At 37.4% G+C, this 19,249-nt stretch overlaps 1 protein-coding gene across 3 annotated transcripts in view; it reads right to left on the bottom strand.

The window, feature by feature from the left end:
* FTO (FTO alpha-ketoglutarate dependent dioxygenase) overlaps window positions 1-19,249 on the bottom strand; it is a 434,084-nt gene that overhangs the window by 285,209 nt on the left and 129,626 nt on the right. For all 3 annotated transcript variants that reach the window (XM_077132460.1, XM_077132458.1, XM_077132459.1), the window contains exon 3: window positions 8,732-9,359. In XM_077132460.1, coding sequence (XP_076988575.1) covers window positions 8,732-9,359 — 628 coding nt within the window. The remainder of the gene's footprint in view (window positions 1-8,731; window positions 9,360-19,249) is intronic.

Genomic DNA, 19,249 nt, shown 5'->3' with positions numbered 1-19,249 from the left:
ATAAAATGCAAAAGAATGTTAAGTTTATATGTCAAGTTCAAAATGTTCCAAAACTTCAAAATAAAATAAACTACCTTGATTTGTTGATGTTACCTAGTATTTAAGAAAAAAAATTAATTCAGTTTTATAAAGGATAAAATGCCATCAAATATTTTGTTTACATTTTTAAAGCTGTATGCAACCACTGTTATATAAGAAAAAGAAAATAAAGAAAAATAAAGCCTGTGCAGGAAGGGAGAGATTTGAGGTCCAACCAAACAAAATATATCACAAAATGTCTTGTGTCATATTTAATGGCATATACAATTAATGCTGCATGTCAATAATTTATCTGATATACTATTTTATTAATTATATAATATTCATCATTACACATTTAAAAATAGGCCCATTTGCTATTTCCTATTCCCTTTGCCAATGGCTAAGATTTCTAGGACAACCATCCTTGCAATTATTTCCTTTGATTCCTTGACCCCACATTTACAGAAGTTTCCTATCCATGTCAATGTCTTGAGGCAGGAGAAACCCAAATGTTGCAGATGGTCAGCTGGTATACAGAGCCTAATGATGCCTTATTTGTCCAGAGCTAATCTATGACATTCCGTATGGGACAGGGAATCTGTTTTTTAAAATGGAGGGAGGGTGCATGGGTGGTTCAGTGGTAGAATGCTTCCCTTCCATGTGGGAGACCTGGGTTCAAGTCCTGGACCATGCACCCCACCACTCAAGGAAAAAAAATGGAGGGAGAGAGAAGTGAAAGAGGAAGGTGTGAAGTCGGTATGTTTTTCTAGGAGAAAAACGGGGAGTTGTACATACAAGAATACAATCAATTCTGAGTGCCACATCAATGCCTTACAAATTCCTGTTATCCAGCATCTGGATTTGTAATACCAGAGGCTAGTGAGGTGGGCAGAAGGTAGAACATGGAGGGCTTCATGGTTAACCACACCAAGGAATCTATACAACAGGCAATGACAGAGTCTTTTAAAACTCTTTCACAGATAAGATCTCTATTCAGAATGATCCCTCTGGAAGGTACAAGTTTCTATGTGCAGCTTAGTACAATATTTCTAGATAGGTTCCCAAAGCAATGGCAAATTGATACTGCATAACCTAGAGGACATTTGGGAAACATTCCAGAAAGATTATCCTTAGGAAAGAAATGCCAGACAACAACAACAAGCCTCACTGACAGAGTTCCACAAATTAGAAATGCTTTCCTTGATTGGTTTTGAAGAACAAGGGGTCAAGCCTGCCGCTGGCACAGGATACACTCCTTTTTAGCCACTGAGGAATGAATGGTCTGAAGAAATGGAGAAATTTGGAAAGTTTGAAGTAGGGGGAGGAACTAATCAGTCTCATATCAGAATCTATAACAAGAAGTTGCTCTAAGATGCCTTGCAACAAGCAATTTAAGACAAATGAAGTACCTTGACAAAAATATACTGTAGAATTAATTATAAGTTCTCAAGGATTTCAGAAGAAATACTGAAAACTCTTCACAGAAAAATCTAAAGCCCTTCAACAATGTCTGGCTCTGTCAGTTTTCAGATCAAGCATGTGAAGAGGGTTTTTTAAACATATCAATATCCAACATACATAGGAGAACCTCATTACATCAGGTTTCATGGACTTGGGAGAAAAAAAAAAGGAAAGTGGAAAAAGGAGAGAAAAATCACTTTGGGGATCCTTGACTAAAGTTTCAAACCCACTATGTTATCTGAAGTAAAATACACGATGAGGAAAGGAAGCAAAGATACTTCTCAAATAAAATCATTTTCCAAAGCAGAGCTTCTAACAATAGAGGCTTCCTTCGGCAACCTCAGGAAAGTACAGAAGGTTATGAAAATTACAGGAAGGTTTCATGTTGTAAATAATATAGGATACCAGAAGAGAATCAAATTGGGGTCATCAAAACAGGTCAATTATTTGGTCATCTAGCTTCAGGCAAAGCTTTGTCCAAAGTTCAAAGAATATGTCCAAGACCCGGGTTTCCTCCTCAGTGCTCATGAAAAAGAAAGACACTGGCCACAAAAACTGAGGCAGTCATTTGGGGCCCTGAAAAGTTTGCATACCTCTCTCAAACACAGCTTAAGAGATGCCAAAAGATGAAGGGAAGAAATTGGAAACACATCATAATGACTGAAACAAGGTACACTTGACGTCAATCAGATCTCTGGTCTTTGTATTAAGGAAGAAAACTGCTTCCCTTTTTTTTACATTAACACTTGTTTAGGGCAGGTATCTGTTATTTGTAATCCAAAGAATCCTCATAATGAAGTTACAGGACAGTGGCCACAGTGCAGTTCAAGGGCACAACAGACTCAAGAACAACTATTTACTGATTTGGGACAATAAATACTTAACTGATTTTCCAATACATGCAGATCCAAAGAAAGAATATGCCCTCAAGGAGATAACAATTCTAATTCTAATATGTGCAAAACTTATCTATGGCTTACTGTTGGTGGGAAAGTAGAAACCGGAAGGGAGCACTTCTGGAATGCTGGTAATGTTTTACTGCTTGATTTGGGTATTGGCTACAGGAAGTATTCACTTTGTGACAATTTATCAGGTATCTTTATGACATACGTTATGTCTCAGTAATTTTTTAAAAGTTAGTAAACCAGTTGAAAACTAAAGCTAAGAAAATCCCAGACTGTTCAAATACAGATTTAAAAAATACAAAAAGATTAAAAACAGGAGAGTAAGTAAGAAACCTGAAGCACAGTCCAGAGAGTTCAATAACCAAATGATAAGAATCCCAGAGAGAAGAGAAAATTGAAGAGGAGGAAATAATTAACAAAGTAATTGAAGAGCATGAGTTTCCAGATTGAAAGGGACTACTAAATGACAGTATAATGAATGAAAAATATCACTGTGAAATTACAAAATACTGGAAAATAGAAAAGATTCCACCCCCAAATAGTCACATCCAGAGGACAAAGAAAAAAATCAGAATTCTCAACATGAATAATAGAAGATGAAAGACTATAGTGCAAAGCCTTCAAAGTTCTGAAGAAAAATTATTTCCAACTGAAATTTCTGTATCTAAAGAATAAACACATGTTAAGATGGAATAAAGGCATTATAAGACATTCAAGGTCTCAAAAATTTACCTCCTAAGTGTCCTTTCTCAAGAAGCCATTAGAGGAATGAAGATGAAAATGAAGAAATCAGTAAAGGGAGAGAAATGGCATGCAGTTATCTCCAGATCTAACAAAGGAGAGCGGTGAGGGGAATCCACTGGATTATGATGAACAAATACCACAAGATGAGGCAGCTGTGCATCAGACATAAAAGGCAACCAGTAAAAACTGGAGCAGATCAGCACACTCTAGGAAACATTTCTCTGAGAAAATTAAACCGGCAGAGTATCCGATGGTTCTGAAGGTTTTAACAGATTTAGACAACTGGCAGAGAGCATTCAATTAGTGATAACTACATAGAAAACTACATCAACAAACAAAAAGACCACCATCATCAACAAACAAAAAGACCACCACTGACACAGGAAAACAACAAAAAGTTGTAAAGAAAAGGAAAACTGATTATTTTGACAAGGCTCTGAATAACACTTGCATGGCCATGGTAACTATAAAGGCTGAAGACTTACATAATCAAAATGACAATACATCCATAATGAGAGGACAGGGAATAAGAAGAGTGTGCAGGTGTAGCCAAATGCAGGGAGAAGAAAGAGCTAAGTAAATGCTCATCTTCTCTGACACGAAGCCGACAGACAACACCCAAAAACAATAAAAGATTTACTAGAAATAAACTAGCTAAAATTTTAAAATAGAGTAAAAATGATTGGCTCTGTGGAAATGAAAATAGGGAGAAAAGGTGTTTCAACAACCCCTCAGAAAATAATTAGCTTTTAAAAATTACATCAATGTTCAAATTTAATAAAAATGAGAACAATTAACATCTATTCAATAATTACTTGGTGCTAAACACTGTTCTTATCACTTTACATGTATTATTTAATTCTCACAATCCTGAGGCGGGTACTTTCATGTCACCATTTTAGAGATGAGAAAGTTGAGTCTGAGAGAATTTAACTAACTTACCACTGCTAATTGATCTTGGTATTGATGATGTCATTTAATAGTAGAGAATTAAAGTGCCCAACTAATTTCATAGACAGTAAAGTCTGTTCCACTTGAATCTGTACTCTTATCCCCTGCTCAACAATTAATACATCATTAAAAATTTAGCCATCCTTGTTGATCTGGCCTGCTCTTGGCCAACAAGAAATGTCACTGCTGGTCTTCCTTTCTCATAGGAAATAAACCACTGCCACACTCTTTGCTGAAAAAGATATGGAACTGGATACCTTTCTCACCACCTCTGCCTCTTTGAATCTAGGTCTATTACCTCTAGTCTGGTTTACTACCATTAGTCTCCTGCTTCTTTTAGGTCTCCTGCTTCTCGTGTTGCCCTCCTTCCTCTATTTGATCACTGAGCTTTGCTCCCCATGTCACTCAAGGTAAAAGCCTAAAGCTGCTTACAATGCACATCCATCCACAATTGCTTCTGAAACATCCCAATCATAGTCTACCTCTGGACCCTTGCACTCGATGGGTCTACCCATCTCTACCAAGACTGCTCTCCCCTAAAATTTCTGAGTGGCTCACATTCTCCTTCAAGTCTTGGCTCCAATGTTACCTTTTAAATGAGGGTTTCCCTGACCTCTCTATTTAAAATTTGTAAATTGTAAAATTTAAAATTGTAATCCTGGCCCTCACCCTATATTTTCTGTCCACAAGGGCAGGAATTTTTATCTGTTTTAATGCTGTTGTAAGTCCAGGACCTAGAAGAATGCCTCATAAATAGGAGATGCTCAATAACCACTTGTAAAATGAATAAACAATTGCATGAGAATAAAAAATATATATTGACTTATAAGAAGAACTAAGTTTTACTGAGAGGTAAAGAGATTGCAGCAAAAGCAATCGTAAGACAAAGCATAATACAATGAAACAAACATAGGTCAAACAAACTTTGAGACAGGCAGGTATGCTGGGAGGCTAAGAAAAATGTAGAACATAGCATTTTAAAAAGTTATGAATGCTTACAAAACTCCCAGCTGCAATTACAACCTAGCTTTTCATGCTCTCAAAGACAAGCTAAGAAACATATGGACCCACTCATTTCAAAATCGAAATTCAAGAATTATGAGAACTCTATCCTTAAGTCCGTTCAACTTCTCCCAAAGACAGGAATGGGAATCTTAGAGTTCCAAGGAAATTCACTCAATAGGAAAACACGATTGACCTCTCTTCCTTTTGTGAACCCCCTTGTCCCTTCTTCATGAGACACCTGAAAAACAATGTCCTAGAACCTGAACTACTTTAAAATCTAGTTAAAAATCTTAAGAATTGTTCATTTTACTACAAAGACAATGTTTTGGAAAATGTTCTCTTCCAAACAAAAAAACATAAATGGCAACAGATAGCTATAGTTTAAGTGATCTTACTGAAAGTGTTCAGTGAATGATGAACAAGGTACCAGAGCAGATTAAATGATAGTTTCTTGATGTATTTCACATTAAAATTCATTATTTATAGCTAGGAGTAACAAACAATTGCCTGAAAAGCTAGAAGAGGAAAATCAAATGTCCTGTCTATTAACATGGGTTTCCCAAAGCCATTCCTGATTAAAAACTGTATCACTTCAGTCTTCCTACTGAAGATACCTATTAACTAGAACTAGGCATGTGAAAGCCAATGAATTTAGTATATAATTACATGTATCCTATATAGATTATTTCTCAATGACCTCTCCCCATGGAAATAAACCAAAGAAGGATGATTGGTTCACTATAAATTTACATGAAAATTTCACTGGGAAAAGGTATTGAGGTATTGAGAGCAAAATCCTAAAAGATGTTAACCTTCATCTTAATTTTATTTCAGCAGGCAGCAATCACTTCTATATCTGAATTTCCTCATACATTTTATGTGAACTTCTTCTGTAGCACACAACTCTCTCCAACTTAAATCCTTGCTCTTGTCATAAGTTAACTGTGTGACCTTGAGCAAGTCACCTCCCTTCTCACCACATCAGTGTTCTCATCTGTAAAAAGAGAGGCTTGAACTTGATGATTTCAAAAGTCCCTTCTAGATCTAACATTTCGTCATTTCATAATTATAGTGACCTCACCTCACCTATTCTCTAAAGGAGGGCTCTTGATTAACTTTGAAGCCCCCTTTCTGCCTAAAATAACTGAAATACCCTTAGCACTTCCTTGACAGGCATGTTTCAGGGGCATAAAAAACAGTACAGTTGTCTGAAACTTCCACTCCCTTTACCTCCCGTAAGTCTTTCCCAACTCCACCCAGGATTTTAACCTGCATGGCTCTCTTCACATTCACCCATATCATAACTCAGGAACAATCATGAGGAGGCCAGAGGAACTAAATTTATCACTGGTCACTTGGAAAAAATGGACCCACCAAAAAGTTCCTTGATCCATGCTTTGCAAAACATCTGACCCAAAATCACACACATAATCAGAGACCTAGAGAAAGGTTTCATTTCAAAAAACAGCCAACTTAATGCATTCCAATCATACAAGAGGAGTGTGTGCTATAAAATTATAGCAGATGCTATGGAAGGAGAGAAGAGGGGGGGTGCAGGGTGCCAGGACCTGCAAGGAAGAGCAAGTAAAACCTTTCCGGAATATGGACATTCTTAAAAAAACAAATCCCATATGTAGGCATACTCCCGGAAGAAGAGACACCTGCTCATGAGGCATATAGCCTAGGAGTTAAAGTTCTGAAGCCAGAAGGCTTGGTTCAAATCCTAGCCCCGTTAATTACTAGCTATCTAAGTTGAGGAAGATAATCATCCAACTGTGCCTCAGTTTCCTCATCTGTAAAATGTGGATAACAATAATACCTTGTTCATAAGGTTGCAGTAAAGATAAAATGAGTTAATACCTGTAAAACGCTTACAGCAGTGCCTGGCACATTGTAAGTGTACAATAAATGAGAGTGCTCAAAATTGCCGTTATTAGAAAAGAGTTCAAGGAGCATCAGGGAGAATAACACAGGAATAAACTTGTTCTTACTGACTCAAAATTCTTCAGTTCCCTCTCCTTCAAGATAATTGAGAGCATAAACATTCAAGGGATTCTACCAGCTATTTATATTTGTCAACTTTATCAGTCCTAACTACTTTTGACCATGGAAACTATTCATTAAAAATTTAAATCCCTTTAAATTCTGAAGGATAGTCTAGGTTTCAAAAACTACACGATCACCCACGCTCTGGGAGTACAATAGGACTTTTAAACTGTAAGGCAGAGAGTTAAGTGGGAGCACAAAGATACCTTTATAACAGTCTGTGCTATCGCATACCACTGCTTTGGTTTCAGAGTGTTGCCTCCTAAAGAAAGAAATTAACAAGCCCCATTGTTCGTTCACATCAGAGTTCTTGAATGTGATAGTTCTTAAATCCTTGGCAAGGCCTTATTAAAGATCAGAGGATTTAGGTTCTTTCCATTAAGACAAAAAATCAAATCCCTTCAAGAAATTTTCTTAGGTCAGCATCATTATTTGAGACGCTGGGCAAACTGGCAAAATTTCCAACCACTACGTTAGTTAGTTCCTTATTTGGTGCTGAAGACATACGGCAAAATTAGAAAAGACATAAGTTTCCTAAGAAATTTCTGAGGCTGGGAAATGGTAAGACATTTAAAGAGAACCATGAGGTTTCTTTATTTTTCTTTAAATCCCTTTTCCAAAACAGCTGTTATAGTAAACTAACAAAAAAAAGAGTTTAAAAAAAAAAAAAACCCAGCAAAATCCAATTAAACTAGAAGTGCCAGAAAGCAATGGCCTCCTAAGAGTTCTAGTTCATTCTCTGATGTATATCTCCAACTCTGGTTTTTCAAACAACGTTCAATAAACAGGTAGAAGAACTACACAGTCAAAAGAGTTAATTCTATGTATTATATTCCTTTATTAAAATAAACAAGGAAAGAAGAAACTCAGCAACAGTTATCTTCCTCGATAAATTCATTTAACCATCTTTTTTCATAGTCCTGTTCTGAAAAACAAGAGGAACCCTAAACACACAGAAACTGGACAATAAAAGAAGGAAAATTTGGGTAGGCTACTACTCTAGTAGGCCTAAAACCACATGACTAAGTGAGGGAGAAGGGGTAGAGATTTTCCAGAAAATAGATAATTGTCTGCTTATGAAACCCACCTCAAATGCATCTGGCAAGGAAAGACAGTAGTGAAAATGGTATGAAGCCAAGAATAAGTCCATATTTAACAAATTACTTCAATAAAGACAGTGAAATCAACTGTAATAAAATATATTTGGCAAGACTGGAAAACAGTACCTGCGGGAGCCTAGAAAGACTTAGATATGTTTTGTTTTCTCAATCCTTTATCAGCAAGTTACTTATAGCAACTGTACAATCCACTTTGAGCTCTAGAGAAAGGCACTGAGTTGCATGAAACTAAAAGTGCTGCTCTTCTAGGAAAGACAAAATGACAGCAGGGCTTATGCGTGAAAATATTCTATGTCTGAGTATAGTATAACAACGAGCTAAACAGCATATCTATATGAAGAAGAGGTATATTCTGCAGATATCTGGGTGTTTTAGGCCTAAAAAGAACATATGACACATACATACATGCACACATATTGCCAGAGCCTAAACAACTTTGGTCTTGTTATATTCAGGGTTTCTTCCCAGAGGAGACTGTACCTTCACAGCTATAACTGTATACTGCCACAGCTGACCTGTCCACCAGATTTTCATCATGATGCCAGCTCACCGCCATTTTCCCCATCCCAAAATACGGCTCCTCTTTCAGGTATGGCATTTTCTGCGGATCCATGAAATTCAACAAAGTTACATTGTATGCTGCTCTGTCCTTAATGTCCACTTCATCTTGTCCATCAAAGTCTGACCCCATACCAACCCTGGGGAAATCTGGAGCCATACACACTGGTGCAGCATCATCGCTAGATTTGTCTTTGGAAGCAAGTTCTTCCAAAGCCTGGATGGTCTCTATTTGCATGTAGTCATTTAGCTTGAGGAAGGTTTGACAAGCAGCGGCTATTTCAGCTTCGTTGTATTTTATGCTAGATTCTTTCACTGGCCAGGGTACTGTAAAGAGCCTGGTGTTCAGATACTTATAGGTACAACCTGGATTACCAATGAGGATGCGGGATACCGGGGTGAGCAAATCTTTGCCTTGGATCCTAACCAGGTCTCGAAATAAGCAGCCGTGTTTGTGCAATATGAGAAAGGCCTCTTGAACCTCTTTATGGAGTTCTTCAGGTACATTGCCAGCTTCTCGGAGAATTAGCTTAGGATATTTCAGCTGCCACTAAAACAAAACCAAAGCAAAAAATTTATGGACAGCCATAATTTTGTTATTTCCAAAGGTGCTTTTCACTGTAAGCATTAGAAAATTAAACCATCAGTTGGCATTTCTAAACAAAATTTTTATCTCCCTAGTCTAAAACAGAAGAATAAATAAAACAGATGTCATCAAATTCTCCAGAAGAGATTTTCAAATTCAAGCTCAAACTATTAATGATCTTTAACATAAACAAAAAAAAATCAGAATTTGAGCTTTGTTTTCCCAAATTCCTTCTGCCACAACTTCTCTCCGTTCCCCCCCCCCACTGAATATGTCTTCAAGCCTATGATCCTATGATCCTCCAGAAAACATAATTTTATTAACTAGCTTACCATTTATTTAGTATTATTATGTGCCAGGTACTCTTCTAAGTGATTTATCTGCATTAATTCATTTAATTCTCACAACTTTATGAGGTAGCACTATATTATCTCCAGATTATAAATGAGAATACTGAGGCATAGAGACATTAAGAAAAACTTTTGCAAAGTCACAGAGCTGATAATTATTGGAGCTGGAATTTGAACTCCCTGGGCTTCAGAGTCTTGGTTTCTTCTTCAAGACTTGCACTGAAAGGGAAGTCACTTCTCTGTGGAAATTAGATACTAAGTTCAATGAATTCAAGAATCAAGTCAATCCAGGGTATAGAGAGATGAGTAAAAATATGCATAAAAAATTAAAAAATAATAGGGGGAGAAAGGGTAAGTAAATTGGGTAGATTAAATACTAGTGGTCAATGACAGGCAGGGACAAGATGTATGATATGTATGAGTTTTTTCTTCTTTCTATTTCTTTTTCTGGAGCAATGCAAATATTCTAAAAAATTATCATGGTGATGAATACCCAATTATGTGATGATATTGTAAGCCAATGGTGGTACACCACGTATAGAATGTATGTGTGAGAAGAATTCTCAATAAAGAAAAAGAAAAGAACCATGACAATTTAATAAACTACTATAATATTAGTGCCCAGAATGCACTCAATACACGTTGAATGAATGAATGAGGTATTCCATTGCAATTCTAGAAAGTTGTAATAATTCTACTGGTATCACTGGAGGGAAGTACTGTAAAACAATTTCCTCCTTTAATGTGGAAATACATTGATTTTACTAATGCAGTTTAAGACTGCATTAGCTTTTCAGCTACCACTTTTAGATTCTCAGGATTTGATATATGAATTAGTATGAAGCCAGAGTCCCCTGATGATGCAACTGATATTTTTTAACCTAAGTGCAGTTTACATTTAACCCCTGTAAAGTTTAATCTGATATGTTCCTTCCCACTGTTTTAAGCTGAGGCCTGAAGAAAAGAAGCCAGACTCTATCAACATATTAACCTGTCCTCCTGGCTTTGCACTGTTCACTAAGCTGACATAACTTCCTTCTGTATTTTCATGCATTAATAATCATTTATGAGATAAACAGAGTATGAGCATTTTGTCTTCCACCCATTATTTTTCATTCAATATATTTTCATTGAGCATTTATCAAATTCAACACAAAGATAAGGTTCCTGCCCTCACAGAGCTTTCTACCAAATCAAGTAAATAAATACGGAAATTAATCTCAAATTGTGTTAAGTACTAGGACAGAGACAAACTAGTAGGAAATCTGTCAGAATAGGAAGGACTCTCTAAGGAGATGGTATTTAAGCTGGTATCTATAGAAAACAAGGCACTAGCCATTTATGTGCTAAGGAAAGAACTTCCCAGGAAGAGGAAACAAAAATGTAAAAACATTAAGGAAAGAGACCAGCCTACTCTAGGGACAAAAAAAAAAAAAGGGCAGTTTTATTAGTGCACAAAAGCCAAAGGCAGAGAGATATGCAATGAGGATGAAGAGAAAGTGGAGGCCAGACACAAGGAGTCTTGGAGGTCACAGTAAGGAATCTAGATTTGATTCTATGTGGTTAGAGGATTTCAAGGGGAGAGGAATGATCTGATTTACATTTATAAATATAATTCTAGTTATAATATAGGCATTGGAAATACAGATTGAAAAGATGCAAATGTGAAAGTGAAAAATCCTATTAGGTACTATTGCAACCATCCAGGAGAAAATTAATGACAGTCTGGATTAGACGAGAGACAGTAAAACACATATTTTGTAGGCAGAGTCAAAGGGTTTGTTTATTTAGATATGAAGAATAAGAAAAGAAGTTAAGCATAACTTCCAGATTTCTGGATTTAATAACTAAATAATTTACTATTTTTTTAAATTAAATAAATGGCAACAAAACAGGTACAGTAGGGAGAAGAACATGGAAAAATGAGTTCTATTTTGGAGCTACAGCCATTAAGATACCTCTAAAATCTCCAGGTGAAATAGGAAGTGGGCACCCAAATATGCACATCTAGAATCAAGGAGAAAGTGGGGCTAAGGAAATAACTGTGGGAGTTGTCAGCACAGAGCTGATTCTTAAAGGCCTGGAGATGAATGAGATCACCTAGGGAAATAGCACAAATACAAGAAGAGAAGCCAAAGCCTTTTTCTAAGTAGCAGAAGAACGCTCAGCAAAGGAGATTAAATAGAAAACCAGGAAAGCATGTTAATGAAGAAGCTAAAAGAGAAGGATGGAGTAGTCAACTATATCAATTGTCACTAAGGGGTCAAGTAAGACTAGGACAGTAATTATCACTAAATTTTGGCAGTATGGAAATCACTGATGACAATGAAAACAGCAATTCCAGCAGTGGTGGAGATGGAAGTAAGTTAGGGTAGGCTGAAGATAGAACAGAAGACGAGGAAGTGGAAATGGCATTCAAGACACCTCTTTGAGTGATTCTGCTCTGAAGGAGAACAGAAAAACAGATCTGTTGCTGAAGGGGATTGCTAGATCAAAGGATGGAAAATTCTAGAGTACGGCAGAGTTTGTCAGTTTACTGATGGGTATAAGACAGCAGAGAGGAAGGGGGTGATAATGCAGAAAAGAGGGCTAACAACCAAAGAAGCAAAATCCTTGGGTATCTGGAACAGTAGTCTCCCAAGTGGGCTGTGTACATCCTGTGAAATATATAAGGTAATCCATTAGAGTGGGAGAGGAGGTGTTAACAAAACTGCTCTTTTGTTGTTTTTTTAACTAATGAAAAGAAAGAAATCAAACTTTACTAGAATACATATGCATGCATATGTAATATGACTTTAGTTCTTGTATCTATTTTACACATAACTATTAATGGTATAGAATTGGTTTGCATCTGCTCATGAGAGCCCACTGTGTACATGTCTTCCTAATTCTATGTTCAGTGATGCCACAGTGATAGCTTGAAAGCTACCACTATAGTACTATACACAGGAATATTTATACCATGGAAATCAGGATTTGCTAAAAATCAAGTTTCTGTGTTTTTTTTTCCCACTAGACAACCAGTTGTTAAATATTTAGTAGCACACCGTGGTATCTTCTCAAAATATGTTTCTGACAAGAGTATGTGATGAAAAACATTTGAGTGGGAAAAGAGAGATTTCCTGTATTGGAATAAGATGGAAGGAGAAAGAAGATGTAATTCAGGTAGGACTGTAAATTTGATAATGGCCAGATGAATGAGTTCCAACAGTATTTTTAGCAGGGGATGAGGAAGGTCAATTTTTTTCAATCAAGGATAAAATGAATCATTAGCTAAGAATGCTAATGCTGGTCATTAGTGCTATTTGTCAAATATTTCTGTATTCCCCCAACCATCTCACTTTTGGGGGTGAATGTAGAATTATACTTCCTGACCCCTCATACTGGACAAAACATGTTACTGCTTCAGTCCAGTGAGAAATAATGATTATCACTTCTAGGCTAGAGCACTTTCATTGCCAGTGCAAGACTCTCGGCCAGAACACTCTTCTTTCCTGTGGTAAAATAACTGGTTGGTGGCTGATTAGATCCCTGAGTTACTTCAGTGGGAGGTGACTCTCTGACATTCCACAAATGATATGTAAAATAAACCAGAAATACTATTGTTTGTTACTAATGTGGCCTATTCTGGCTGATCCAGAATGAAAGAGAAAGAAGGTATGCAACAAGTCTGAAGAGAAAGAATAAGAATGAATTAGTTAAGTCTTTAATAAAACTTCAGTACTCTTTGAATCTGACTGGACTGTTGTACAATGCTCTGGGCAATTCTAATTTTACCACAACTAGTATAAGTAATAATAATTGGCTAATTTTGTCCCTATCTCGAAAATAGACAAGAGAGAAAAACCCCAAATCCAAATGTCTTCTCTTATTATTTATCAAATAATGAGAACAGTCCTGGCACACGAAAGTGCTAAGTGTTTGCTAATTTTTTGTTTTTTTTTAAAGAGAGCAACAAGCACCCTTGGAAAAGAACTTCACATTAAATAATTTAATACTAACTCATTTTGTCAAAGGGATAAGTTCACTTTCCATTTTGGGCAGGTAGATGTAGAACATCAGATACTGCACAATAATTTGAAGCAGATGTTGGCAGATTTTCAAATATGTTAGATTTTTTCCCCCTGCCTAATCCCATTAAAGTTTTTCCAAGGAGTATACAGTCATGCAATTATATTAATAGCTGTCTGGTCAAATAAATTTCTTGAGATCTACAAAAGATTCTGTGACATAAATGACAATATATAGTTTAATAAGCCTTTGGAAAGGTATTTTAGATAAAACTGCCAACATACCAGATCCTTATCAATGACTAAAAGTTGAAGAATGCCAAGTTCTCTAGAGAAGGGGTTTTATTTTCTGCCTATTACCATTATATGAAAATTCTACCTCTTCCCCTCATACCAAAGGATGCTACTGAAAAGGCTTCATCGTAAGTCAGAGATGCTGTTAAGTGAATACGATACCAGTTCAAAGGAAGTTCACTTAAATGAAGCCCAATGGAACTCAACTTTTGACAGAGCAAGATAAAATTTAAAATCTTCTAGTAACTTGGGAAATACCCTTCATTTAAAGTTTTAGGATACTCTGATTTCAGGAGTAAATACTCTAACCTGGCTGTTAATGGTTTCTATTGTACACTCTCTAGCAATCTGCATCATATCAGTCATAATATCTTTTATACAATTTCAGTTGCAAAATGCTTATGGCTTGATAGCCACCCCAAGACTAAAAGGCTAAACACTTATTTAGCCCAGCATCCAGCTGCATAATGCTGAGCAGTCTCCTAGGGGAGGCGCTCTTCTGAAGTCATGGCGTAAGGCTTGCTACTACTATCACAAGGACTCTTATGATAACATATGGTTTGCTACCAAGTGGCACAAAGATATTGGCTAATTCATTCATTCACTCAATAGTTTCTTTTCGTTTATTTATTTAACATTTATTTAATATTTTTTATGTACCAGGCACTGTATAAAGTACCACAAATATGATGATAAAAACAAGATAAGCTCTCTTTTATAGCATTTCATAGTTTAACAGTATAGACAAAAATATAAACCACTAGTAACAGAAAGGCTTATCATAATAGAGGTATGACGCTACTGCTATAGGAACAGGAAATAAATAAATAGGAATAGAAATCTGAAAAAAACTCATTTATTGAATACATATTTATTAAGCACAGACTATATGCAAAACAGTTATGTGTTGGGAATAGAGAAGTGAGCAAAATTTCTCTCTGTTCTTGGGAAGTCACATTCTGGTAAGGGGAGCCAGACCATAAACAAATAAATAAGTAAAATATTTAATATTATAGATGGGAATAAATGCTATGGAGAAAAATAAAGTTGGGTAAGTAGACTAGGGAGTGCTAGGAGTGAGTGCTTCTACTTTATATAAGGTGGCCAGAGAAGGCCTGCCTGGTAAGGCGACATATAAGCAGAGAAATGCACAAAATGAGGATCCACACTGCAGATACCTGAGGGGAAAGAGAGTTCCCGGATGAGGAAACATCAAGTCCAAAGGCCTTGGAGCATGAGTGTGCTTGATTTATTCTAGAAAGAACAAGAAAGCCAGAATGGGGAAAAGGAGAGTAGAGGAGGTGAGAGAAGCAGCTAGGATTCAGAGTAGACAGTGCTTCCTAGGTTAAAGGAAGGTCCTAGGCTTTTACTCTAAACAAGATGGGAAGCAACAGAAGGGGTTTGAACAAGAAAGATTAATGAGCTGATTTATGTTTTAGAGATTGCTTCAGCCACTGTGTTAGAACAGACTGTAAGAAGAGTGAGGGAAGGAGCAGAGAGACAGGTTAGGAGGCTATTACAATAGCTTGAAAAAAAGATGATGGTAGATATGGCCACTGTGTAAGCAACACAAGTGGGTGAGAAATGGTCAGATTTTGAAATGTACTTTGAATGTAGAACAAATGGGATTTCCTGGTATCTTCATAGAAGATATAGTGTGTAAACAAGGTCTTTAAGAGTGAGTAGATATTCACCATTCAAAGGGGAGGAGGGCACTTCAACCCAGGCAGTTTTAGGAATAAAGGCAGGGAAAGATGAAAGGAAACAGCTGGTTAGGGTGCAGCAAGAAACTCTGTATGACTGGCGTTTAAGGTTGGACACAGTGGTAGAGAATGGAAAGAATTCAGAGGAGCAGTTTGGGGTCACACAAACAATGGCCTGATGAGATGTGTTCAAGAACATGAACTTTACCTTAGAGGCAAGAAAGACCCAGCAAGATTTATAAAGCAAGGAGTGACAAGTCACATATATTTCCAGGAAGGTAATGAACTAAGATCCTGTCTTTGGGATTCAAAGAGAAGAAACAACTTCAGAGATTCTGAAGGGGAAGAATTATAGGGCGACTGACTGAGGAATGGAAGCAGTGAAGAGAAGTTTAGGATAGCAAGGTTTATAATTTTAAGAATAGGCGAAGGGGAGGCCACTAGAGAAGGGAATGAACAGCAAGATCCTTGTAAAATGGATCCTTACTAAAGTCTAAGTCAGATCCTGCCACAGGTGTGCTCCAAACCTTCCCGTGTGTTTCTGCCTCACTGAGAGTAACAGCCAACATTCTCAGGACACTCTGCAAGTTTCTATATAATTAGATCTGTTACTCTCTGGTCTTATCTCTTTCTATTCCCCATACTCTCCTCCTGATATGTTAGCTTCAGTTGTTTTTCCTCAAACACATCTCAAAGGCTTTGCATTAGCTGTTCCCTATATCCAAAATATTCTTCTCCAAGTATCTGCATGGTTTACTCCCACACCCCTATCAGGTCTTTTGTTTAAATGTCATTTTCTCAAGAAGGCCTTCTGATGCTACCTTATTTAAAACTGTAACCCCCCCACCTCCATTGGTATTCCCTATTCCCCTAGCCTGATTTATTTGTCTCCATACCAGTATTTCCTCCTGAAAATATTTACTTTAAGTTATTTTGGTTGTTGTTGATTTCTATCCCCATTCCCTATCCCACTGGAAATAAGTTCAAAGACACGAATCCTACAACAGTGCCAGATACAAAGTGAGGGCTAAAGACATTTGTTTAATTAATTAATTGATTAGTTAATATGGGGCATGTTGATTGACATGTCCCTGCAAGAATTTCAGGTGGAGACAAGATGTAGGTCACTGGGGGACTGGAGGTGACAAAAGGGAGCAAGGATTAAGACAGAGGTTTGGGATCACTGGCAGGAAAGCATAGGAATCCCAGAGGGATCAGAAACACAGGGGAAGAGGGAAGCAGTCAAGTTTGAAGAGTACAGACCCAGAAGCCAGAGAGCCTAGGTTCAAATATTGGTCCTGAAACTTCTACTTGTATTTTTAACTTTTTATTTTGAAATAATTTCAAATTTAGATGACAGCTGCAAAAATAACAGAAACCCACACAGAACGCCACCATACTCCTCACTCAGCTAACCAGACTCGTAAACTTTTTAAATTTTGTCACACTTGTCATATCATTCTATATTCATTCAACCATTCATCCATCCATCTACCTATTTTCTAAACATTTGAGAGCAGTTGCATACATTATGTTCCTGGAACACTTAGTACTTCCATATATATATTTCCTAAGAACAAAGATATTCACTTATGCAACCACCTTAAGTACAGTTATCCCATTTAACACTGATATAAAGTTTACAGTCCATATTTCAAACTTTCCGTATGTCCCAATTATATATTTTTGGGTATTTTCTCATCTATTATTTCATCCAGTCCAAGATCATGTCCTGCTTGTAAACACCGAACAAATTCTTAAACCTCTGTGCCTCAGGTTCCTCATTTCTAAAATGGGGGGTTTAATGAAGCCTGCCTCATAGAGTTGTATTAAGATTAAATGACCTAATACATGTAGAGAATTTAGAACAACCTGTGTCCTGGTTTGAAAGGATTTATGAACCCTAAAAAAGCCATGCTCTAATCCTAATCCAATCTTGTGGGAGCAACTGCTTCTTTTAAATACTATTCAGTATGGTATGGTGGAAACTTGATTAGGTTATCTCCACAGAGATGTGACTCACCCAACTGTGGGTATTAACTTTTGAAGAGAAGGAGATGTGACTCTACCCATTTCACGTAGATCTTGATTAGTTTACTGAAAACCTTTAAAAGAGGAACCATTTGGAAAAAGCTCCAGAATGAGGAGAGCCAGAGACCATGCAACCAGAGAACTTTGGAGATGAAGAAGGAATACTTCAAGAGAGCTTCATGAAATAAGAAGCCTAGAGAGAAAGGTAGCAGGCATCACCATGTTCGCCATGTGCCTTTTCAGCCGAGAGAGAAATCCTGCACTTCGTTGGCCTTTCTTAAGTGAAGGTAACCTCTTGTTGGTGCTTTAATTTGGACATTTTTTTAGACTTGCTTTAATTGGGACGTTTTCAAGGCCTTAGAATGTTAAACTAGCAACTTAATAAATTCCCCATTTTAAAAGGTGTTCTTTTTCTGGTATATCACATTCTGGCAGCTAGCAAACTAGGAGAACCTGGAACATAGAAAACACCCAATAAATGAAAAGAAGGGAAATACTTAGGAGTGAGACATTTTTCTCTTGATAAAATGGACATCACTTAAATATCTGGAAGCTAGAGTCAATTTTCTGGCATTGTAATTCCTCATGTCCTTGTATTTCATAATGAACTAACAGAGACCCTCTCTGCTTTTTTGCTTTGAATTGTGTTGTTATTGTTTTATTTGTTTTTTCTAGTACCTTGGAAGAAGCTGAAAACTTAGAAACTGAAAACTTTCTCTGAAGATAATTTGAATTTAAACATGGTATTATGGGAAGCATAGACTATCACAGAAAAAAGCATGGGACTTTAGAGTCAGACAAATATGGGTTGGGAGGGGAGGGGCCAAGATGTCAGCTTAGCAATGTGCGCGTTTTAGTTCGTCCTCCAGAACAACTACTAAATAACCAGAAACAGTACAGAACAGCTCCCAGAGCTACAATAGTGACTGGACACACAGCGTACCCCAGTCTAGACCAGCTGGACCAGCTGTGAGTCTCCAGAACCGTGTGTTCCCCAAGCCGCGGCGGCCGGTGCCCGGCGCCCCTCCCCCACAGGCAGCTTCCCGGAGGGAAAGGAAAGAGACTCTAACAGTAGCAGGGACTGAGTCCAACCAAACACCAATTGTGGCATTAATAAACAAATTCTGACTACTAAAAATAGGCCCTCAGCTCAGGCGAACCTGGTCAAGGTGGAGGTCGCTTATTGGGCTAACCGAAAAAGAGGAAAGGGGACGAAACAGAGGTTTTTTTGGCTGTTTCTACGGAGGCTTGGCTGCCTCTGGATTCAGCAGTGGGACTACTCGGCCTGCAACCACCCCAGGCATAGGCAGAAACAGACTGCTTTCAGGGCTGTCTCCCACCTGTGCATTCCCCAGGGGAGGGAGGGGTGAAGCCCAACTTAGGTGGAACCCCTCTCTCAAGGAATTCAGACCCCAGGGCTTGGCAATTTGAAGCCATTAAAACCAGCCTACAACCTCTCCTCTGTC

The sequence above is a fragment of the Tamandua tetradactyla genome, chromosome 16, assembly GCF_023851605.1.
Source record: "Tamandua tetradactyla isolate mTamTet1 chromosome 16, mTamTet1.pri, whole genome shotgun sequence".
NCBI classification, from domain to species: domain Eukaryota; kingdom Metazoa; phylum Chordata; class Mammalia; order Pilosa; family Myrmecophagidae; genus Tamandua; species Tamandua tetradactyla.
Note: the sequence above shows the minus strand (reverse complement) of the source record. Positions and strands in the feature narration are given on the sequence as shown.